Source organism: Cygnus olor, chromosome Z, assembly GCF_009769625.2.
Source record: "Cygnus olor isolate bCygOlo1 chromosome Z, bCygOlo1.pri.v2, whole genome shotgun sequence".
In the NCBI taxonomy this organism is placed as follows: Eukaryota; Metazoa; Chordata; class Aves; order Anseriformes; family Anatidae; genus Cygnus; species Cygnus olor.
In genome coordinates, this window is record NC_049198.1 from 25,153,175 (window position 1) to 25,177,710 (window position 24,536).

The window sequence follows — 24,536 nt, forward strand, 5'->3', positions numbered from 1 at the left end:
AAAGAACACTAAAAGATTCTACTTAAAACCAGATGTTTTTCTTTCTGAATGTAAATAGTGCAATAATTACTATGAACTAATTAGTGCCTTTAGCAATCCCAGACAAAACTGGACAACAATATTGCCAAGAGATACTCTACACCTATGAACTGGATTGTGCAGCTAACAAACTGTTTTATCTTTTTTTCAGAACACAGAAAAATCCATAATCTTTTGTTCTAAGAAACCTTGATCTTTTATTAATGCAATTTTTTTTAAAAAAAATCAATGCATTTCTTGTTACAACCATACACTAAGAATAATGTGTTTTAACTCAATTACATAAGACATGACAATAAGGTGTTTTTTTGTTTTCTAAATCTAATATTGCATTTATATATAAGTGGACTGACACAAAGGCTTTTTATTTTTTTCAAAGTTAACGCAGAGTAATTGTTCTAAGTTTCACTTCATATTCTCCATTTTTAAGTTAAAAAAAAACGAAAGTCCTTGTGGACTGTGGCATCACCTTTGACTTACTGTTCACAAACGTACAAACCTACATGCTACAGAATCTATTTTTCTATTTTACATGTTTTGCTGGTTAGCTTGTTGCTTAATCAAATTAACTCACAAATAAAGCAATGTACTGAGTGGTTAAAAAGTGGATGTTTACCTCCTACCTTGTGGCTGTGCAAACTTAAAAGATTTGTTAACAAGACCAGCTACATAACAGTATTTTTTTAAACATAGTATGAGCTAAAGACAGCTAGCTATTTGCAGTACAATCAGATGGTAAAAGCAGATGGGGATGGGATCCCACAAAGTTGCCAACATTATTTTCTAGGTTAGGCCTATATATGCCACAAAACTTTTAATACATTTGTAAATTTAGGTCAGTATGTAAAAGTTCAACACATAACTAAATTTAAGAGATTTACTAATTGCACAGTATGATAAAGACCCATTTCCAAGTTGTCTTCCTGACACAGAATGAATAAAATTCTCTATTAACTATGCCTTTTGGGAGTGTCAGAATGCCAATTCACTAGTTGCACACAGCTAGCCTGCAACTTAGATTCTGGTAACACTCTTAGCTACAACTGCATTACCTTCTAAAGTCTAAAGGATCATTATACTCAGAGATATACACCTGGGGTGGATACTGCTAAGTATCCACCCCAGGCTTTTGAAAAAGAACGTTCGATGTGAAGTTATCTCCAGAAGTAGAAATTTTCACATTACCCACAGTCAACTACCACTATCCATCTAACTTACCTTCACTGGTTCTTACTGTAAGCAGTTTCCATCTGCTTATAAGTCTTTCAGGTAATGTAACTCCCAATAAAAAATTTTTAAACTCTGTACTGAGGTTGCGTAATGACTAGCTAAGAGTGCTTGTACACTACCGTAATTATTACAGATTTCAACAAATCGGCTTTGCTGAGGCCTCTACAACGAAATTATGCAATGGTTAAAGCAGCAGCTTTAGAAAGACAAACTAAGGAGGTCTGGTCAACAAAGGAATCTATACATTCCAATAAATCTTAAGTAATAAACAAATTTGTAGAATAGTATTATCTGAATTTGTTCCACATCAGTAATAGTGTTCAGCAGGAAAAGGCTTCTTGTGTCTTAATAGGTGTGTGACAGTAGCACTTACAATGCCTAGGAGTGACCAACGTTTTTCAAAGTACCCACTATGTACTACATTGTATGTTTTCTTAGCAATCAGAAAACCAAATAAAGTTACGTTTTTCATAACTTAAAATACGAGTTAATTACAGTCATCACTTATTAAGATACACTTACACACTATGGACAACAAAAATGTATTGACCAAAAAAATATCAATAAAGAGCATAATAGTCCAAGAATTAGAACTTTAGATATTTCATCAAACCCAAATGATGGTAGATACACATTAAAACATCAGTGGAATGAACTCTGGAATACATAGTCACAGAGAAAGAGTGGTGTGTCTCTACAATTTCAAAACCTTCCTTCATTTTTGGATTCATCACAAGAATTAAAAAAAAAGGCAACAAAAATCAAGACATTAAGGTACACTGAATTTGGTTGTGAAACGAGTCCACACAGTAACCCAAATTCATCCCAGTGTGTTTGTTAGAGAGCTTCACTGATAATCAACTTTAAAGATCTACACAGTTGCACTGTAATAAAACAACACTGAAAAAGTGAGGGGATCCAAGTTTAAAGTTTGATCCTTAATTATTCAGTGGGAAAATTATTTTAACATTAGCTACATCTAATCAACCTGCTGTATATAGTTAAAAGACACTTGAATCTTTCAGAAAATAAGCGTATGTCCTCCAAAAGCCAAACACCACAACCTCTAAGTTGCATCATGAAAAAACAAAATAAAACAAAACAGGCATTGCATTTTCTATCTATCAATTCTGAAGTTACCTTATACTCGTTTGCAGTATTCCACTCTGTTTCCTTTCTCTTCTTTTTCCCTTTTTTATCCTTGGTGTGCTGAGAACCAGAAGTCTGATAAGACTGTAGATCCACTCGTGAATGAAATTGGTACCGGCCACTTTCCACATCGCAGTAATAGTAAATTCCAGTTGTTGGATCATAATACAGTTGATTTTCCTTTATGAGAAAAGTTAAGAACAATGTTGCCATTACTTTGACAGACCCATTGCTCAACAGAACACACTCAGCTAAGAAACTGAATACTGAAATCTACTAAAGATCTGTAATGGGTTGACCCTGGCTGGATGGCACACCTAAACCCAGCTGCTTCTTCATTTGCCCACCTCAACAGGACAGGAGGATAAAACAAGATGAAAAGCGTTTGGGTTGAGGTAAAGATAGAGATCATGTACCAATTTATCACCGGGGCAAAACAGACTCAACTTGGTGAAAACTAATTTGTTATCAATTAAAATAGTTGGAGGGTGAGAAAAAAAGTCATAAAATAAAACTTCTCTCCCTCTCCCTTCTTTCTCTAGGTCAACTTCACTCCCTCATTCCCAGCTCCTCTACCTAACATCGCCCTGCCCAAGTTGAGCAGGGAGATGGGGAATGGTGGTTGTGGTCAGTTCATAACAGTTTCTCTCTGCTGTTCCTTTCTCCTCACACTTCTACCGCGCCCTCTCCCAGAGCACGTGGTCCTTCAGGATACATCTGCGCCAGTGTGTGTCCCCTACAGGCCACAGCTCCCGCCAGAACCTGCTCTGACGTGGTCTCTCCATTGCCCACAGTTTCTGAAGAGAACATCCACCTGCTCCAGTATGGGGCTCTGCACAGAATCAGTGTGGATATCTGCTCTGGAATGGCCTTCCATGCTTGCTCTGGTGCTTGGAGCACATCCTCCTCACCCTTTGTCTTTGATGTTGGTGTTTGAAGGGTTGTTTCCACACACTCTTGGCATCCCCTATGCCTTATTTTGTTTTGCCCTTTCTTAAACATGCTTTCAAAGAGGCAAATTGCCTATCTCTAGTAGGTTCATCTGTTTTCTGTGGTGTGGCCGCTGTAGAGGTGGCTGTGTCCAGCACAGGGCAGTCCCTGAAATTTTCAGTGAGGCCACCCCAACAGCCCCCCTGCCCTCTTACCAAAACCTTGACATGTAAACCCCACACAAGAACATTTCCTGTAATACAGAAAATAGTTCCTGAAAAAGAAGATATTCTTTACTCTTTTTTTCTGCAATTGTATCATAAACCGGAATCTGTAGCCCCAAACACAAATATTTAACTATTTCTATAGTTAACTATATCTGAGTGATATCATTGCTTTTGATATAGTTTGAGACTTTAAAAAAGTAACAAAGTACAGAACCACACCTGAAAACAACTACTTTTGTTTACCACAGGCACATTTGCTTTTAAGTTAAGTTGAATGTAATGCTGCAAACAAAACCTATTTTCAGCAGAGGAGTTCCACTAGGATTTGTGACAGTCTATACACCTATCTATTCATGCATGTACAAATACACACACCTCATAGGACAAGAAGAAAGCTCCAAACAGCTCTGTTATGGAAAATGTATTGCAGAAATTAACTGTTATAGAATTTTGATTCAAGTCAGCTTAGATCTTAGTTCGCTGTTCATACCAACTTTTACTAATTAAGTTTTTGCAGTAGAGGAAAAATACCCAGGATTCCAAAAGCTACCCTTACCGAATTATAGTAGAATCCAGTGCTATGGTCATAATACAATCCTGTATTTTCATCATAAATAAATCCTGTTTGTGAAACAGCAGCTTCTGCAGCAGCTCTCAAGCTCTCAGCCAAAGAGCCCTCTGGTACTGATGTATCTTCTGTTTCCTAGGACCAGAAAGTAAGAAATTGGTTTTCCTCTAAAAGGAAACTCTTTAGTTCTTTGGCATTTTACAGTGTGCTATTTTAAATAAAAATATTAGTGCTCCATGGACTTGGACTGTTACCTGGACTATTAGACACGGAGACAAAAATCAAGCTGGCATTTACTGATATACTCTCATGGATTTTAATGGGACCAACATTCCATTCCATCCCTTTCATTTTCCCCCAGACTTTTCTCAGACGTGTTTCACATCAGAAATACATAGTGAATATCTCAGTACATTCCTAAAATAGGCACCTAAAATAGGTGCCTGCTCTCAGTTCCATTTAAATTTCTAGATGCTAAGGCACAAAAACAGTTAAGTGAGTGAGAGGCTAGATAACGGGAAAAAAACAGGACAGAAAAAAAAAAAACCCTAACAAGTTATTTCTCCTTATATGTTTCCTACTTCTATTGATGGAGGAAAAAAATGGGATCCCATAAAAAAATTGAAATTCTGCATGGCCATATTAAACATATTTTGTTGATAAAAAAAAAAGCCAGGCTTTCAGTGCTTCCGACACATACTGTACATGTTTTATAATGTCCACACTTTTAAAAACCAATCTATGACTAATGTTACACAAAGAACCAATGTTACAAAAATAACTAATTTCAAAGCATAAGAACGTCTGCTACCATCCTTATGAGACCACCACCAAAAAAGCATTTCATAAAATGACATCAAGACCAAAAGTGTATCTTTTAAATGATATATCAACAGATTACTGACTTCAAGATCAGTAAAAACCCAAACAGTTCTATAACCTGTGAATTCTGGACGAAATTTTCCTCTTCTCCACCTTCAGCAACTCCAGTGCTATCCACCCTTTCAGGAACATTAATGTCCTCCTTTAACTCCTCTGTGGAGTTTTGCTCAGTGCCTTCAGTCCCATGATTGTGCTGCACTGATAGCTCGGATGCACAGTCCTGAGTATCAGTGTGATTATAATAATTTTCATAGTAGTAATAATCTGAAGGAAAAAAAAAAGTTGAAGTTATATACATTAGCAAAGCAGTATTTGACACAAAGCAGTTTAAGGATCCTTAGCCTTAAATAGGAAGTTTATACATATAAGTAGTCTAACCAAAGCCCATTATTAGGTCATGCCTCCATGCTGAATTTATTCTATGTTTACTGAGAAAGTCATGTCTTGTTTTAATGTACTTTAAAAATTCGTACAACATACACTTGTTTAATGTCTGAGATTACTATATATCACAGTACTGTAGCACAAATTCTGCTACTGTCCACGATACTTTTTATTGTACAGTTCTAAAAGGCATAGCTTGAAGAAACTGTAAATGGTCTGAAAGGCAAATGTGAGGTTACCAAATTTAATGCAGCTAAGCATACAGACTTGAAACGTATTTTATATAAAAGCAAACAAGCAAAAAGCTGCACCACACCAAACAAGATACCAGTTAACATCTTTGCTCTAGATGAGCAATCGCCACTCTCTTACCTGCTTGTGACCATGCAGCATAGTCCTCTGTCTGTACTTCTACGCTAGATGTATCTTTCTCCTTCCTACTATAGATTTCCTTAGTGAGCTCTTCCACCTGAAAGAGAAAGAGCATGCTACAGACAACAAAGCTACATTTTGGAGGTCTGCATCAGGGGGGAAAAAAAAAAGACCGCATTTAGTTTTCTGTAATTCTAACAAAATTTAACTGCTTTGCAGCTATTTAAGTGGAACTTTGTTTTGCAGGAGATGATTTTCTATGCGAACAGTTGCCACAATGAAAAACATCATTTCTGCTCACGAGGAGTATACTAATAAAGGTAAACACTAGGAGGAACAGGACTAACTTAACCAGGACCATTCCCAAGACAGCTGAAAAAAGCCGAGAAGCTGAATTTCAAGCAACGACCCCCGGTTCCTTCAGCTCGCCTGCCTTCCGGACCTCCCTCCCCTCCCTCAGCGTCAGTTTTCGTGACGGGAAAACTCCACCGCCGGGGAAGGGAAGGGAAGGGAAGGGAAGGGAAGGGAAGGGAAGGGAAGGGAAGGGAAGGGAAGGGAAGGGAAGGGAAGGTTCCCCCACCTGTCTCCTCAGCGCCTCGCCGTCCTCCCGCGCCTCGCGGTAGAGGCGCTCGGTGCGCCGCAGCCGGCGCTGCGCCCGCTCCAGCTGCCCGCGGCAGGAGCCCAGCTCCGCCTCCAGCGCCGTCACCCGGTCCCGCAGGCCCCGCGCCTCGCCGCCGGGCGGGGAGGCCATGCCCGACGCGGCTCCCCCGTCTCAGCGCCCGCCCGCCGCCCGCCGCCCGCCGCGCGGCACCAAGCGGCGGCCGCGGCCCCGCCCGCCGGCCCCGGCCATGGCGCCCAGGCCGGGCGCGAGGGGCACCAACGGCGGCGTCGCGCGCGCGCCCGCGTCTGCGTCCGCGCCCCCGCGAGCCCGGCCAGGCGGCGGCGGCGGCGGCGGCGGCGGCGCTGCGCGAAAAGTTTCCCCGCCGAGCGCGAGAACCGGCCCGCGGGGCAGGAGCGCGGCGCAAGCCCGGAAGGGGTGGAGGGGAGGCGGGAAGCGGCGTCGCCTCCCGTGGTCTCGCGCTAGCGCCCGGCGCCGGCTTGCGGTTGCTAGGCGACGCGCCCCGGGCAGGGCCTACGCGAGGCCTGGCGGGGTCCGAGGCGCTGCCCGCGGCGTGAGGCGGGGCTGGCGTCGGGGCGGCGGCCGGACGCCGCTCACGGGAGCCGGGCTGCGTGGGGGCAGTTCTGGGGCCCGGCGTGCTCAATTAAATAAACATCTGACCGTGGTTGTGGCACGGAAAGCTGTGTGCTTGTCTTTATCCTTCGCGTAACTCCGCTGCTGGGCTTGTTAGGGTACTTCAGAGCTTCACCTGCAGCACCTCAGGGAGTGAAATGTTGATCTAGCACTTACACTCTTTTCTATAAGTACATTTTATTTTATTTTATTTTATTTTATTTTATTTTATTTTATTTTATTTTATTTTATTTTATTTTATTTTATTTTATTTTATTCAGCCTATAATGTGGACAACCACTTCATACCCTGTCTGGAAATTGCAGTGGCTGAGAGTACTGCAATTGTAGCTGTATGCACAGCGTTCAAAGCTAATGCATTAAATCTGTGCAAAGAAATGCAGTTTTGCACTCCTCTGTCAATTTCTATTGCTGGGATTTCTAGAGGCACTTGCAGAGGTTTCTCTGATTTATTATTATTATTTTGTTCCACAGCCCCATCTCAGTGCACTGATTTTCAAACCTCTACCTCACAGGCTTCTGATCCTTAACTGTGCTTTGTCTCTGCAGAGCACAATGCTTACTAGTCATTAATAAACAGTAAACTTTGTAGCCTTTGTGACTTCTGTGCAAGAAACAATTACATCACAGTTGGCAGGTCATAGCCCCTAAATTTTAGACCTGACAATAATGAGAGTATTATATATTTGGTGACCCTGCTAGCAGATGTGTCCCTTGTGGTGCACCACTTTTAGAGGAAGTGTTCATCTGACTACTTGAAGTAATGTGTGAGTTACATATATACAAAAGGTGCAATTAAAATATATTTTATTTATTTTATTTCAATGTAGGTTAGTTTAGTTTAGATTTGTTTTTGTCCTTTCCTTGATTGCTGGTCCTTGCTCTGCTGAAAGATTCTCCAAAAGTATGAGGGCTTTAAAGTTTGCAGTGTGTAATGATGCAGGCCATGAAGTTCTGGCATGCTTCTGTATCCTGCTTTTTGGCTATTGAATACAATGGGATGGCTTGTTGCCTGTAAAACTTTTGTCTCAGCACTCAAAATAGTGATTATTCTTGGCACTGCAGTCTATCTAGGCATAGCTGAAATGTTTTTTGTTTGGCCTCATGCCATTGCTTACTAAAGCTTGATAGCAACAGGGAAAAACGATAGGTTTCAGATTAGACCTCACTCCGCACAAGTTTTATGTAGCTCTTATGGAGAGCAGATATTACACTTTCTGTCTGTGAATTAGAAGCCGAAGTAGTGCTATCTTTATTCATTTGCTTCTTGCAGCCACTGAAGAAATGACTCATTTCCAGTAAACAAAAGCCCAAAGACATGCAAGCTTGAAAATCATACTGTGCTGCAGTGTTATTTTAGCATGAACACTACTTTATACTGCAAAGCCAATTGGATCACGCTGTCATGCATAGCTCATTAAGTACTATTCTGACCAGAAAATGCCAGAATCGAATGCTTGAACTCTACAGGTTGCCCTACGCATGCAGACAAGATGCAAATCTGCATCTATTCATATCTTAACTGAAAGGAAATGGGGAAAAATATATATAGTTTGTCTGGCTTAAAGCATTTTTTGTAAGGGAAAATAAAGCTCCAGCGTAGACTGTAGGGCATAACATATGTTTAAACCAAACCCACAATTTCAGACCTCAGTTTTGCTCCTCCATAGTAGTTCCTCATCAGGAATGCATGTCTTATGTGCTGAGAATTTTCTGTAGCAAAAACTGTTTCATTTCTGATAATTATTCTGTTTGTATCCAAAAGGTTGCACTTAATGTGTGTAAATAAAGAATAGACGTGAGCTGGAGGAAGACACTTTATGAAAGAGCAGAGATTTCATGCACGTGCTTGTATTAAATTGTATTCAATGCAGAGAATTGCACTACCGTCATATTAAAATGTTAGTCTAATCATGGGCCTTTGAATGGCGATCACAATTTCTAAAATAATGGTTCACCAAGGTTAAGCAGCAAAAAAAGGATGAAAAGTGATGTCAGCACCTAAACTGGCACATGTTCCTTGGGGCTGAAAATTGAAGAGGTGGTGGAGATGTGCATCCCTGCCAGCTGGGAGAAGCACATTCAGGTGCATAGCTCCATGGCTGCTCTCCCTACTTCCTCATTCGCCTTTCCCAGTGGAGGATGTGGTCCTCATCCATGGTATTTCAAAGTTCCTGCTTCTCCTGAGAGACAGCAGCACAAGGAGGTGAAATATTGCATACCTATTCCCATGGCCTCCTGATAGTTTTTGTGTGACAAGCTGAACTGTCCCCAACCTGCTACAACCTGAGCACTGCTGTGCAGGGACAGCTCAGAGCCTCATGTTCTCCTCTGACAGACTGCAGGATGCATCTGTCCAGCTGTCTGCAAGGTGGTGGGACACTCTTGGCCTGATACCTCTGTGTTGAAGCTCGGCCAGTCACACAGCATGCATGAGGATGCTGCCACCTGACAGGCTTCAGCAGGACTGGACCATCCCTGCTAACCCCCCAGGCTCCCATGGCAAAGGACCTGCTTGGCCCTCCCTGGCTGTCTGCTGTTGTACTCCTTTTACAGTCTGTCTTTTCCAACATCCCCCTGCTGTCTTGGAGTGTGACTGCTTTTCTTGTCTTACTGTCCTTCCACCTGTCCTGTTCACTTGTGCAGATGCAGACAGCTTACCTGCAGTATCTGGCACTTCGTACACAGCATCAGAATATCCATCACTTCATGCATAGCTGTGATGTCTGTCCCCTATGCTGCTTTGTGATGAGGAAAATTGAGCAATCTCTGAAGAGAAATGGATGTTTACAATTTTGTTTGGTGCTTCAGTGGCCTACCCTCTTCCCATGGTGATGCTTTGGAGGAGGCAAATTACCTGGGAATGTATTAAAAACTCCTTTGCTGTAAGGTGGAGTTGAAAGTACAGGAGGGCAGTATGTCTACATTGTGCCAGAGGGCTCCATCCTTTTCCTCAAAGTCACTGGGCCAGTCTTGATCTGCTTTTGGGCTGGCCAGGGGTTCCAGCAGGATCTTCTTGGAGGCACAAGGAGTATTTCTGCAGATAGAAGACTGTGTCTCCAAACAGTAGGCAGCTGGTCAGTGACTTCTCTTCTGATGGGCACTGGGAACATTGGGGCACATGGTTTTTAGCAAGCAGGACCAGGAAGTGTATGCAAAAGGCTGCAAGGTACCAAGACATGCAAGGTACTTACTAAGAGGTCAGTAATGTTAGTTCTAATTCATGCTATATAAACTGTTTCAGCTCATGTTGACAGCTTGTTTTGAAACAGCAAGTTTTTTTAAAATAGAATCAGTAAACTACATTTTGGTGATTTGTTTGGTACTCCTTGCTACAGCCTTGCTGCAGCATCTTAGTATTAGGTTTAACATACTATGGAATATGTTGTCTGCAAAATTTCTGCATAAGAGGTAACTTTTGCCCCTGCATAGTGTAGCTGGCTCCACACCCAGCATGCTGAGGCTTCTGGTTTCAGACAGAGACCTTTTGCACATATGAGATAGACCTTTTTGACTCCTACAAGGACAGGGTCCTGGTTCACAACTAGGGATCCTGCTCACTTGAAAGTAAGACAGTGCAGAGCTTAAGTCTTGTGAACATATGTCCTCTATTCACAGTCCTTCTAAGTTTACTAAATTCCAGGATAAGAAAGTGAAGGAAATTCTAATTATCCAAACAAGTTTATCTATGACCTTGCACAGTGCTCCTTCTCCAGCTGCGTTTCTCTGTAAAACAGAAATGTGAAAATAGCTTTTACCACTAGATGGCATTTAAGGCTTGTTTTTTTTTTTTTTTTTTTTTTTAAATGCCCTGAAAACCAGCCCTGAAAACTGCCTATCTAGGCAGAATAATAGATTTCTAAACTAGTTTTCTTCTTCTCCTCACACAGCCTAGGCTTGGGCATGCAAGCAAGTTAATGACACAGAGGTATAAAAGCAGTGCTGTAAAGCTGACTTGAATGAGTTGTGGAAGCTGGCCTTACACTCCTTGTAGTCTTACTCCTTGGCCATCTTCGCCAAGGGTTTCTTAAGGAGCTGAGCAAAGCAGTGCATGACAAAAATAGCAAATCTTAGCTTTGTTGAATCAACTGTTGTTGGAGACAACCAACAAAACCAGCTTGTTGCTGTCCCTTGAGATAATGTGATCTAAGGGCTGCTAGCACAGTGGTAGATCAAGGCTTGCCTGTTGTCTCTGTGGTAATTGGGACCCTAGAGAGAGTGAGTCACCCACCTGTGTCTGAGATAGTCATCATCTTTGTACCCTTCTCCTTAAGAATTGCTGCCAGTGGGAGATATCTGTGCCTAGTACCATACAGTGAACAGACACCTTAACGTAGGCACCCAAGATGCTCCGTTTTGGATCCTCTTCTTTGAACTTGTTATTGGTGTGAGTTGCAGAGGAACAAATAAGGTTGCCTCTTTCCTGCTGTGCAAGTGACTGCATTGCCTGCATTTTCTCATTACACCCTGATCAGCTCATCCCCAAAGGCACACCTGCGTACAGAGCTGTAGCAGTGTCACCATCTGCCAACATGCAGGGGCAGGTCACAGAGGCAACACCAACCTCAGCTCCTGGCTTAGGTGCTAACCCTTGTTACACATTTTGTAAAAGCTATTCCACTTTGCTCCAGTGGCATAAAGCTGCCAAACATCTGATATCTTCACTTAGCCATTACAAATAAATTTGCTCAGCTGCAAAGGCAAAAACTTTATTTCAGGCAAGTGTTACAGTGGTAAATGTAGGTTGTTCTCTGAGGAGAGCAGTGCTTAGTCCCAGGGGTTCACAAGGAGATCCCAGAATGAAGAGCATCCACTGCTAATGATGCCAAAATTATTGTAGCTTGCTTCCTGTGGGATGCTAGAGTCGGCTCTAAAGACTTTTCCACCAGCATAACCATCAAGGTGGATTTGTTAGCTTGTGTCATGCCCTGTTGTCGGTGAAGCAGCAGGACAGATTGCTCTTTCTCTTCTTGGGGCAAGGTATTACAGTGGCCCATGCCTGTCGTGTGCTTGCACCCAAGGAAGATGCCCTCCCACTCCTTCCAGGTACCAATTCTCAATCCCAACTCCATCTGCTCCATCTGCACTTCTCCACCAGCCGTGCTGATGCTCCTCCTGCTCCTCACTGTGGCCTCTGCAAACCTTGAGCCAACAAGAGCTGGGTAATGACATAGGCACATGGTTTGCCTTCATACTGTGCACACCTCTGCCTGTAGCACCTCCCAGAAGTCAAGATGACTGTGATTGTTATGTCAAGAGAAGCAGTCACACGGGCCAAAAAGCCAAGAAACCAAAAACCTGCCTGTGATTGAGTTATCATGTATGCTTGGGTGGAAAGCGTGCCCATCTCTCCATGATGCAGATCACATGGTGAACATGCGGGTGTTCCACCTAGCTGATCTGCAGTACTTAGGCTGTAGCTGTGTAAGTTGCAGTTTTCCCATCTCCTCCCTGCAGCATCATACTACAGGTTGCATAATTTTTGAGTTCTTGTTTTGATTAAAAATCAAAAGGAACACAGCAATATTGGGCAGAGTGCAGATGTGAACTTCTAATGCAAATGTAGACAAATTGGTGACAGCAGGCTCCCTTCAAAATTTGTTTTCTTGCAAATACATTCCTTTTTACCTTGGTTATTGTGACAGAACACAAATAAACAAGCAAAAATATAGAAGAGGTTTTGTGGAAGAAACAGAAAGCTCCTTATCACCAGGTTAATTAAACTGGCAGCTTTGTTCCCCAGACTCATATTTCATGAGAAATTCTATAGGTTTATTATCAGTTAATTAACAAATAACTGGGGGATTGATCAGGAAACTGCTGTAGGCATTTGTAGCCATGAAGGGAGATATATAAGCTTCCATATCGCGATGCATTAAGCTGAGGTTCTAATTAAGAGCAAATCAGGTGTGAACTTTTTAAATAAGTGTGTTACATGAATTACCTGATAGTCCACAGGAATTTTCTTGTATTTAGATAGTCTCAGCAGATTTATTTTCTGTATACGAGCCAAACTGGATTTAATCTAGTTAAAACACAGAACAACTATTTCTCAATATTCAGTATCAATTATTAGGGAAAAAAATGAGACCATATGAAAATCAATGTCCAGGCTGTCAGCAGTTTTGATATGAAGCCAAATTTTTAACTTTTGCATTTCTTTGAGCTGAGACATAGGCAACACATCTGATTTTTATCTAGTATGTATTTTTTTTCCTTGCAAAAATTACTATCTTTTCTATTCTGGGGTAAAGTAACATCTCAGATTGCGGGTTTTTAGCTCTTCATCATTCTCAGCAGCCTCTTGAGTCTGATTCATTCCTCACATCCAGAACAGCCTCCATCTCTTTGGAAGGGAACAAAAGTTGTGTCAAATAAGCAATGTTCAACATGATATCCTGTTTCTAGTTACGCCCCTATGATTCTCCTGTGGCTTCTTCTCTGGTGGCTGGTGTGCACTGGAAGAAAGCATTTGGACTGTAGTTTATTCAGAGTTTCTGGAATGGAGTCTTTCAGTATAAACTTTAAAATTATATTTGTGAGGGCAACAGATGAGGTTCAGCTCACCTCTGAAGATGTCTCTGAAAAACAAGAGTGGAGGTGTAGCAGGGGATATGATACCATGGTTTTGGAGGGATCGTTCTGCATCGTGGTGAAACTCATGGCTTTATTTTCCCAGCACCCTGCTTAGCTGGTTTCCCAAACATCAATAAACCACAGAAATTAGCATTTCAAGTTTGTCAGTTCACAGGTAGATGTTCTACCTTTCCCTCAGAGAAGGCACTCTCTTCTTGCTGTCTGTCAGAAGAGCATTGCAAGTAAACAGGAATGTGTCTGTGTTCCAAAGCTGAAAAGTTAGCAGTGAAAATTCTCCCAAGACCATGGGTTTAAGGCATTTCTCAGATCAAACCTTTTCTCTCTTCCTCAGAAGCTGTAACAATGGTTTCTTTCCCCTGAGACTTTTCTTGCAAACCAGTTGCTTCCAAACCTTTGGTTTAATCAGACCCTTACCTTTAAGTGGTATTTCTTGGATGTTTTTTCTTGATTGTAGTGGGATCCATTGCACCAGAACTTTATAATCCTGGTTAAATCTTTCTTTGTCATCCTGTTCGTTTGGTGACATACAGTGGAGACAGAGCAACAGAGGCTTGTTGCTCTATGTAAAGGTGGTAAATGGAAACTGTACGAATCTATTACATCAGGTAATGAATATTCCATATGTAGACTTATTTATTTGTTTGTTTGTTTGTTTTAGTACTTAAACTTGTTATGGTTCTCCTGCAAATATGTACAGTGCAGTAGCTCACAGTGGCAATTTCACTAGCCTCCAGGCTCACAGGGAGGGGAATGTAACAACTGTGTCCAAGGATGACAAAGGAATATACAGGAGAAAGTTAAAAGCTTCCCCCAGTGGTCATGGCCTTTTTCCCCCAGTTTTCCATTACAGAATTACCAGATATTCCTGTTTTCTTAAAATGATCTTTATAATGAATAACCTATACTGCTTGTTTTCTATTGTATTGTTCTCTTAAACCTTCATTACAATTTATGTATGTATACTCACATGCACGTGTCTACCAGAAAATTTCCATGAAGATACCTATCAGTTAAACCCCAGAGCTCCAATTTGCAAGGATAGTTTTTGAAGACATATGTTTGCTCACAGACTGGCTACAAGTGAGGCCGAAATAAAACCAGGATTCTCACCGTTACTGGTGTGTTTGATAGCTGATACAGCTGCTGAATTAGTGATGATGAAACAACTTTGAAAAAGTACCAAAACTGAATCAAGACCTAAAATATACGTGATGCTAACAACTTTTTTTTTTTTTCCTCACTCTTTCTTAACTCTTCTGGTCCCTGCTGCTGGTGTTGACTGGGTTGGATGTTTCAGCAACCCCTTTTTTCACTACAAATGGATCACAAACACATCTAAAAGTTGCTATTCATATCTGTAACAATGCTCCTAGCCCTGCTACTCACATCATGAATTCTGTAGCATAAAAATGTAATGCTATTCATTGTCATGTCTCTGTTCAAGTGACTTCTTAGTCATTAACTAGTCCCAGCATCATAATTCGGGGTAAAACTTCTACTACATTTTGCTCTGACTAATGAGAGGGCTTAGGGGAGAATTCTGTTACTACATTGCACATACAAAATAATTGCCTGCTCCCTCAGGAATATAATAATAGCTTTTCAGCTAAAAAAATCCTGTCCTATGCTAGTTTATTTTTTCAAGGTATGTGAATAGGAAGTGTCTGTGTTTTCCAGAATAGCCATTAGGGACAGAGGTACAAAAGCATTGCTTTACTCTTTGGGCAATTTCAAATATGAAACTGGGTAAGAATTAGGAAGTGTTTTCAACAGCCATAGTGTACTGAGAAAGAAATACATTTTCAAATCATTAAAACTCTCAGAGGGGCTAGATGGCTGCCAAACAGGCCACTGGTAGCAAAGGTCTGAGACTTTGTTTAATGAATCTCCAGAGAAATCTGGACAAATTCATAGCACACTTTTTTTTTTTCTTTTTTTTTTTTCTTCGTAATCAAGCCCCACAGCCCACTCTGTGTTGCTGGGTGGTGAAGCTTTCTTTGACCATGTTGATCCTTTATCTCGTTTCAGTCTTGTGGTGCCCTACAGGGCTGTGTGTAGGAGCTAGAGGTGGACGGCCAGGCCAGACTGCAGGCGGTGACGGCTGAGGGAAAGAACATTCTTCGAACTCCTCAGAGCTGATATCTGGGGCTAGAGGCTTGTGTCTTTGAAAGTCATTGTCAGCAATCAAGAATCTAGCCCTCAAGCCTTGGTCTGGTGAGTGAAAAATGGGCCTGAGGCTGGCAGACGGGAAGAAGAGGTTGCAGATGGAATATGGCTTCTTCTGGGGTCAGAGCCTTGGTGACACTGGTGCGAAAAGGAGGCGAGAAATGTTCTTTAGGGGACTCTAGCTACTCTTTGCTACTCCTTCAAACAAACAGAAGGAGCAGGAGAAAGGATTAGAGCAGTAACCAGCTACAGCATGGGGAAAATTGCCACCTTCCCCACCACTTTATGGTTTGCCCACAGCTAGCATAAGAAAGAGCATGAGTTTCCCGCCCAAGACCAAGATCCTCCTCACTGACCTTTGCCTAGGAAGGTGCCTGCAAAGAAAAGCAGTCCCTCTTGCAGTGGCCGTGGGGCAGCTGGCACAGCAGGCCGAGGTTACAGTTGCAGTGGTGGCTGCATCCTGTCTGGCCCCAGTCCTCAGCCCACGCACAATGTTCTGGCTGCCTCTTGCTCATATAGCAGGGTAGTGTTTGAGGACTCACATGGGCTGCTGAGATGTTCTGTCTCTCAGAGGAAAATATGTTGCTTCTCAGAGCTGCAAGACCTTGGCTGTACAGTGATGTGCAGAATCCGGCAGGACAGAAGGTTGAAGGTTGCCTAATGTCACTAGAAGTTTGCCCGATGGGAAGAAGTAAGTAAGATTCTAGCACTGCAAGGTTGTGTGGCTGGGCTCTGAAAGTATTTGGTCTCCCTTCTTCATCCCTGACTAACACCAGCTTTTAAATGAATAACTGTACTTTTTCCTTATATACATATATATATATATATACATATATTTAACTGCAAAATGCTACAGACATAACCAGCAACTTACTGGCTTTAAATAATTAGTCTCACACACATATACTCCAGATCTTCTTCCAGGGATGAAAAAGATTCCCTTTAGCTGAAATCCATATCCTTTAGCGACAGATTTAAGATAGAGCTAGCTGTTGCTGCTAGCTAGGTATCACACTAACACAGCTGAGCCACTTCTAAGACCCCAGGCTAGTGTCTGTCAACAGTGCTAGCACTTTGTAAATGAACCTGCTTGCTAGAAACCAGTATATAAACTGCTAATTCAGGACTGACTGCACAGTGCAGATAAAGCTTCAGAGGCACGTTTTACAGAATATCCACTGCACATGGGCAACAGATGCCTTTGCCTTTCAGTTGCTTCTCTAATCAGATGAGAAAACCCTCCCTAAAATGTGAGAGATGTGTGACAGACAGTGTGTCTGTCTTCTTATTTTGCCTACTAGTTTAAGCAGTCTTTGAATTTTTTTCCTTTTCTTTAAAACAGAAGATTATGTTATCAGTGTGCAGAGTTGATATATAAATGTGGTAATGGTCATGGATGTCTCACGTTCAGAGTTGCCCTGTAAACAGCACAGAAACTTCATTAGCGTGTGAAAGAAGGTGCCTCATCTGTAAGTACACAATATTTCTTAAGATACCTCTGTGACACCTGATTACAGTGGCTGGAAATGTTATCACTTCAGGCTATTCAGAAAGACCCTTCTATTCTATGAAGTGCTGGCAGACTGCACTGTAAGCACATGCTGCAGGCAGCATGGTTTCCAAGATGACTTGAGTTTGCTTGGTGCACCTAGGGGATCTCCAGTCCCTGGGCTGTGACTTGTAAGCCCCAGTGGGACCAAAGCAATTCTAATAGGGTCACAGCAGGGAGCGTCATTTGATAGTTGGGCTTGTATTTTCAATTCTAGCTAGAAAATCTGTGAGTCACTGATTGAAAGAGAAAAAAGAAGGCTGGGGCAGGAGGTGGAGGAAAAATAAGGTTGATATTTCTATAATCAATGTGCAAAGATTTCATTGATCACAAGAAATCTGGTCTGTGGAAAGGATCAATTTCCCTGAAACGCCCAACAGATGCAGAAGATTGGCAAAAACCCGACAAAAGCTATCTGTGGAAGAATTCATTGCTGATGAGTTAAGGTGTCCATAGCTGAAAGAAGGTATGTGCTACGCAGATAAGACATGGCCTGTCACTACACGCCTAGTGCAAGCCCACATACCCAGTGCTAACAATTCTGTATGTTCCAAGTCTCACTGAAAACATTTGTCTCCATTGCTTAAAATTCCAGCTCAAGATTGTTTTTGATTTTGTTTGGTTTTGTGTTCAAAATAAAAGTGCAGGGCATCTTGGAATCCAGCTTTGCTATGAGAAGCTGCAAATCATTAGTGCTCAGTGCTCCATGATGTGATGAGTGCCTAACCCATCTTATAAGTCACCACCGTAATGATACATGTTAGTGGTCCATAAGTTATGTGTTCTTTTCTACAGCTAAGAAGATGACTTCAGCAAGTTTGTGAATAAAGGGCTTCATAGACGTCCTGGAAAAATCTGATCAAGTAGATGTCTACAAAGCTCTTTCCCCCAGTGATTTCTCTGTGAAATCCTTTTAAATAAGCATTTTTAAATTGAGACCCCTGGAGCATTCCTTATATGATGTTTCCCCTTGGAATTTGGTAAGGCAGCATCTGCATTTTTCTGAGAAGGTTTTCAGGTGAAGTGAACCATAAGATTGCTCCCAAATAAACATTCATCTTTACCTAGAAATGGGCTCATTACTCAGCAGGTCACACATTCGTTACTGGCTTTTGTCTCAAGAGCTTGCAGAGTCACCTGGTGTTTCGTCTAAGTGTTTTAGCATTGGCAAAATTGGGTATTAATGATTGCCCCTAATAGGGACACATTGTAAGGTTTGATATGAATGCCATGGAATAACTGGGCCATCTAGAGTTGACCTGCCTGAAAATGTCAGCCCAGCATGTGACTATTGAGAGAGTTAGGTACTGAGGTTCTGATTAGTCATTTTATGACTCTGTCCCTAAATCCATCCATTCAGCCGTTTTTTTTGGCCTCAGGCCAACGCCAGCTGCTCAGGCTGGGAACTGCCTTCTCTGAGGAAGACCAAAGAAAGTGCCAGTTTGTGCTGAGTCTGTTTGAACCAAAGACCAGCAGGGGAGATTTTCTTCCAATCACAAGTGAATTCGAGGCTGTGGATGACAGGTAGGCCACTGCTGTAGCTTATAACGACTCTATCTAAATTCTCAGTTGCCTATTTTAATTGTAACTTAAATTAAGATGTCGTACAAAGAGGATTCCAAATGTAGGTGTCTTCCTTTCTTAAAATAATCGTTAAAAAGCAGTCAGATGCCTAAAATCCTGTGATGTGGTAAAACCTCTTTCTGTCAAGCCATGACAGGTACTAATGGGCTGTACGGTATTTGAATGCAAATCTGACTCCAGCTCCAACATTAGCACGATGCTGTCTGTTGAGGAAACCGTCACTGAAGTCATCACTGTTACTCAGAAGTGTAGTGGATGCTTGGATGAGCATAGAGATCACATTTATAAATTAAGTGGTTACTGAGTGTGAGGAATTATTTCAGAAAACTATGATGCTCTCCACTTTTGAGCACTAATACCCATACAGTCTGTGTGTGACCATAAGGTCATAGGACAATTCACATTGGAAGAGTCCTCCAGAGGTCCTTAGTGTAACATCCTGCTCAGAGTAGGGTCAGCCACAAGGCCACGCCAGGTTATGCAGAACTTTTTCCACTTCCTCCCACGTGTACCTGTCTGCGAGAGCAGGTTTTTTTTCAGCTCAGCCTTGGTTTTGTCTTTGCCCTTGCCTCTTTCCCTCCTGCCTAGTCTGGGGATCCTGTGCAGATCTTACACTTAACAAGGCATTCTTCAAATTTTGCACTGACCTGTTGAATATATTTATTAGCACGATACTGGAAATCACAGTTCAAATTGCCTCTGTGCTCATTCATACCTATTTAGCTATGCTCAGTTCATCCTCAGGTTTGATAATTGCCTCACCAGCTTTCTTCAAGTTTAGACAGGATCTTGCAGAACAGCTTTCAATTTCTGCATAAAAAAAAAAAAATTAGAAAAATGTACTGTATTTCTTGGTATGTAGCTGTCATTTTAATGCGAATGTCTCAGAAGAAATATATATATATTTATACAGCATAATTATAATTCTGAGCTGCACACTGGTGGCAAGTCTGGAGCAATTGGCTTGACAGCTCTTTCACATGTGTATTTTTTTTTATGTTCCCAAATGCAGTCTTCCAGTTTATTTTCTATGTGATCAGAGGTGTCTGTTGTGGATACCACAGTCCAGCTTGGCAGTTGATTACAAGGCTGCCTGAATTCAACACCCTATTTCCACCAGAGCCTGCTACATCATTAATTTTGATTGGAAAGATCTTAAAACAGATGGTTTTATAGTTTTGGGGCCTTCAAAGAGATATCTCAATTTTTTAAGCTACAGATGATACATCTTTAACACAATACCAGCAGAAACATTTCTAAATCAACAACAGTCCTTCCTGTCAGAACAGGAATTGATCTGCGTGCAGACTGAGGTCTGCACAGAAGCATCCTGGATGTTCTCAAAGCCCACTTCAAAGCAAGGAGCTCAGCTCCTGGCCCAGTGCAAATGTTACATTTCAAAAAGTTACCCGTGCAAGAAGTTAGGAGAAAGCAGTCAGATAACTTATTTTGCCTGTTCTTCAGCTTCTGTATACCAGGCACACTCTCCTCTTGGTCTGAAAGTATGACTCAGACCTATGTGAGGAAATATTTCAAGATCCTCATGAGTCTTAATCATTATCCTCCACCAGATGTCAGGGAGTTTTCAAAGTTTTTTAGAGGAAAATCTCAGTTCTTGTCTACCTACTCAGGGCTAACTAAAATATGATCTGGACAAGACCAAAATACACCTAGAATGACTTAGTGCAAGAAGAACATGCAGGATGCCTTCTATAAAACATTTACCTCTCTGCAGACCACAATCATTGAGAGTTGACAGGGCCATCCTTTTGTGCAGGAACCTTATCAAGCCATCCCTTTCTCTCTGTATTTATCTAAAGAATGTCTTTAAATGATGTCATCACTCTGAACACCTACAGGCCCTGCAAGGTTTTTTCAGACAACTGCAGCACTGAGCTGCCTGTGCCATTTCCTGTTAGGCTGGTGGCTTGTATGCAACATCGCTGCGTGGGGTCGCAGGCTGGTGTAGGGAGATGTGGTGGGTTGCACTTGCCATTGAGCTATTGAACATGGCCTTTTGTCACCATTCCCTGAGGACATAAAATATAGAAACACCACCCTGGGGGAAAAAATAAATAAAAAAAAATCCAGAAAAAAAATAAATAAAGCAATTAAAATTAAAAATTAAAAATTAAAAAATTAAAAATTGCTAGAACAGTTCATTGGGTTGAACATCAGGGTCTGAATGCTATTTTTTTTCCCCTAATCAGAGTTAAGAAGAGTTTTTTTGTCTTTGCTCATTTGTAAGAAGTGAAACATGATGTATTTCACTACCCACTATATATGGGTACCTGAGAAACTTAATAGAAATCCTTGCATAAAATCCAGCTTCTACTAGCATTTAAATAACAATTTGAAGTGGAAACAATCTGTGTTATTCCATACAGTGGGTAAAAAAGAACCATAAATCATACAGGATTCAAGCTGAAACCTAATTCTGGAGACTAAGATAATTGTTTCCAAAAGAAACCCATACATAATATGTATGATAACAGAAATGTAACTAGTCATTTTCAAAACCTGTACATTTTAGAGATTCCTTTTTCCCCTCTTATCTGCTTCACCAATGCCATCACAAAGTTATCACCTGGGCCAGCAGAGGAGGTAGCACTGCAGCAAAAATGTGAAATGAATTCGTAAGCAGATACTGTGATAAAATGTAATTATGTTATATAAAAAATATATTTCTTTGGAGACATTCATATTAAAGTGACAGCTACATGCCAAGAAATACACTACATTTTTTTCTAAATGCTTTTCTATGTGGAAATTGAAAGTTACTGTGCAAGATCTTATCTAAACCTGAAGAAAACAGGCTCAATTTCAGACTAGCTGACAAATGTATGTAGCAGTTTTCCATTTTGCTGTGTAGAATTGCAAGATTCTGATACAAAAGAGCAAAAAGGAAAGATAATGAAAGATGTGTTTAGTAGCTCTTGGGATAAACCAGTAAGAAGGCCCCCCCCCAAAAAAAAAAAAAAAAAAAAAGAGAGAGAAATAAGGCAAAAGTCTGCATTCTTGGTATGAGTTCTATACCTTCTTCTTTGCAGTCTGAACTGATCAAATTCCATTCTTTCTCCCTGATCCTTCATCTGGTGTTACTTTCAACCTTTAAGGCATCAATTGCTAAACCCAAAGAGTTCACAGGGCAAAAGGTGAGTAAATTATGTTGTCATCTGTAGAAGTTATAAGTTATATTCTATTATGCAAAGCTAAAATCTTAACTACAGTAGCTGACAAAATCATAGTTTTTCCTCAGCATATTTTTTCATGTAAGCAAAGAAGTGTTTTTTGTTTGTTTGTTTTTTCCACATAATAATAAAAGGATTTAGAAAGTGTTTGCCAAGGGGATAATGACTATTTGGAATTTGCATTTTCCTTTTGAATGGTCTTTTCAGGGGAACCTCACAAATATCTTACCAATACACTTCCATTGATTTCTCCTGGGGGAAGGTTCTCTGCTGTGTATACTGCCAGTATGCATTTGTTTGTGTTTGGCTCTTTAGAGAACTAAAATCAAACAGACCAGTTTCAAGCATAATTTGATGACGGAGAATGCCTGAATATCAATAAATACTAGTCTGATTTAGTTTTTTTTGTCCTAGCACCTGAGGAAAGAAGCAGATATACAAAGCCAACACTAATAACTTATGAATGGTTAGTCTGCTGTGAACATTTGGATGCATTCAAGAAATGACACAGGAGAAGAGGGCTCATATTATATTTGCAGAATGTTATTTCACGTCAGTCTTCATCAGTCATTTATGCTTCAGAGAATGCAAAGACCTCAGATGGGGTCTGAGGCCTTTATCATACCTACAGTGAAACAATCAATTTGGATTTTGGAAGGTCTTTATGGTTCAGTCATAGCTTCCAGTGACACTGCAATGCCAGCATAAAGCGTTTCCACCTTCCACATGAAGCCGTGTATTCTCATCCCATTGTGCTCCCCTTATGTGAGTCTATTTGGTCTTTTCTGATAAAGGAAAAAACAGTTGCTTTTATCCCGCCCCATTTCCCTGTTCTGCTGTACAGTGCAGCCCCACAAAAACCTGTGTCAACACAACTGGGTGGGGGGAAGACTCAAAGTGAGGAAGAAGCAACTGGGAGAGGTCTCCAGTATGTCCATTCCAGGGAATGTTGTAGGTTTATGTCAGGGATGATGAACCCAGTCCTGCCCTCCCTCAGCAGAAGAGGGGACTTCAGAGTGGTTTGTCCTAAGCACTGCTGCTCTGATGCAGCTAGGCGCGAGCTCAGGTACATGGCTGAAACGATTATCAGAGCAGATGGCTGCAGGAAGCCCCAGAATGCTTCGTGTTCCCCGGATCTCTCCCAGGAGAGGATTTGTCTCTATGGTCGTAGCCATGTGAAGGAAAGCTCTCAGCTCAGGGGACTATGCATATCAGGGACCAGAGCTGGGAGTCAGGAGCTGGCAGCCTGCCTTGCTTTTGGGTGGTGAGGGAGGAACCTCCCAGAGGCCTGGTGTGGCTGGGGAGAAGCTGGGAAGTAGTACATCATGAGCATGATGAACATCATGAACACAGTAAACATGATGAATGTGAAGAATGTGATGAACATGATAATCCTCAGCTCTCAGAAGCTGTGTCCAAATACCACCCCTGATTCCTTAAAACTTGCCTGCCTGTTCAGTAAATTAATTTTATTCAGCTTTAAAGTGTACATTAAGATATACTTCAGGTACAGAAGACAGCAGGTCCTCAAAGTTGCCTTACTCAGGGAGGTGTCATAATGAAAAAAAAATTAGCTCCTCTCCACTGCCAAGTGCTAGGTGGGTTTGCAATGCAGGAAGATGAGGTGTTGGTCAGATGGAGGATTAAAAACACTGATTTCCTGTCAATAATGTCAAGGCCACCACCAACATTTCCTGTTACAAGTGTATGGGTTATCTGTATCCTGTTCCGTGTCTACTCTAGATTGACTATAATAATGGTGATTTCTGGTGCTTGATCAGTAACCCAGTGGTTTTCACATGGGGCTTTAACTGCAATGATGCCATACCTAAACCTACATGGAAATGTTTTAATGCTGACCTAACTGTTGTGACTTTTTAACTCCTTCTCTGACTAAAATAATTAATAAAATAAATTGACACTGAAAAGTCATACACAGCCAAATTCAGAAGTAAAGTATCTTAAGTTGAAAAAATTAGAGCTAATTGAACATAAAATATCTTTCAGCCATTTGAAATAACAGTTTAGATGCACTGAATACCATCCTCCTTCCTTCTCCCAAACACAAAATGTATTTGTTTCTTTTAAATTTCAAAATGTGTCTTCCCACCACATTTCTTAAGAAATTCACTGGGGGGTGGTGAGGAAGAAACACAAGTTTTAAATGTGCTTCAGTGTTTTTGCTGCTGATTGTGCAGGCTTGGAGCTCGTTCACTCCAATTCAGTAAAAAAAACTATTTCCATGACTCCCAAGTAGTCAAATAAACGTGGAGTGTTTGGGTAGTAACTTAAGTTTTTCTTGCAGCTTAAAATAAAAGCATATTCACTGCTAGTTAAAAAACAAACAAACAAACAAAAACATTTTGGTCATAGCTGTGATTATAACTATGTTAGTAACTGAACTGGATGCAGGAGCT

The 24,536-nt window shown here is 41.3% G+C and overlaps 1 protein-coding gene across 2 annotated transcripts in view; it reads right to left on the bottom strand.

Annotated features, from left to right (window-relative positions):
* AGGF1 (angiogenic factor with G-patch and FHA domains 1) overlaps positions 1-6,557 on the bottom strand; it is a 25,514-nt gene extending 18,957 nt beyond the window's left edge. For both annotated transcript variants that reach the window (XM_040541056.1, XM_040541058.1), the window contains exons 1-5: positions 6,362-6,557; positions 5,782-5,878; positions 5,084-5,289; positions 4,132-4,278; positions 2,410-2,598 (exon numbers count right to left, since the gene is read on the bottom strand). In XM_040541056.1, coding sequence (XP_040396990.1) covers positions 2,410-2,598; positions 4,132-4,278; positions 5,084-5,289; positions 5,782-5,878; positions 6,362-6,532 — 810 coding nt within the window. In that variant the 5' untranslated portion in view covers positions 6,533-6,557. The remainder of the gene's footprint in view (positions 1-2,409; positions 2,599-4,131; positions 4,279-5,083; positions 5,290-5,781; positions 5,879-6,361) is intronic.
* Between the last annotated feature and the right edge of the window lie 17,979 nt (positions 6,558-24,536).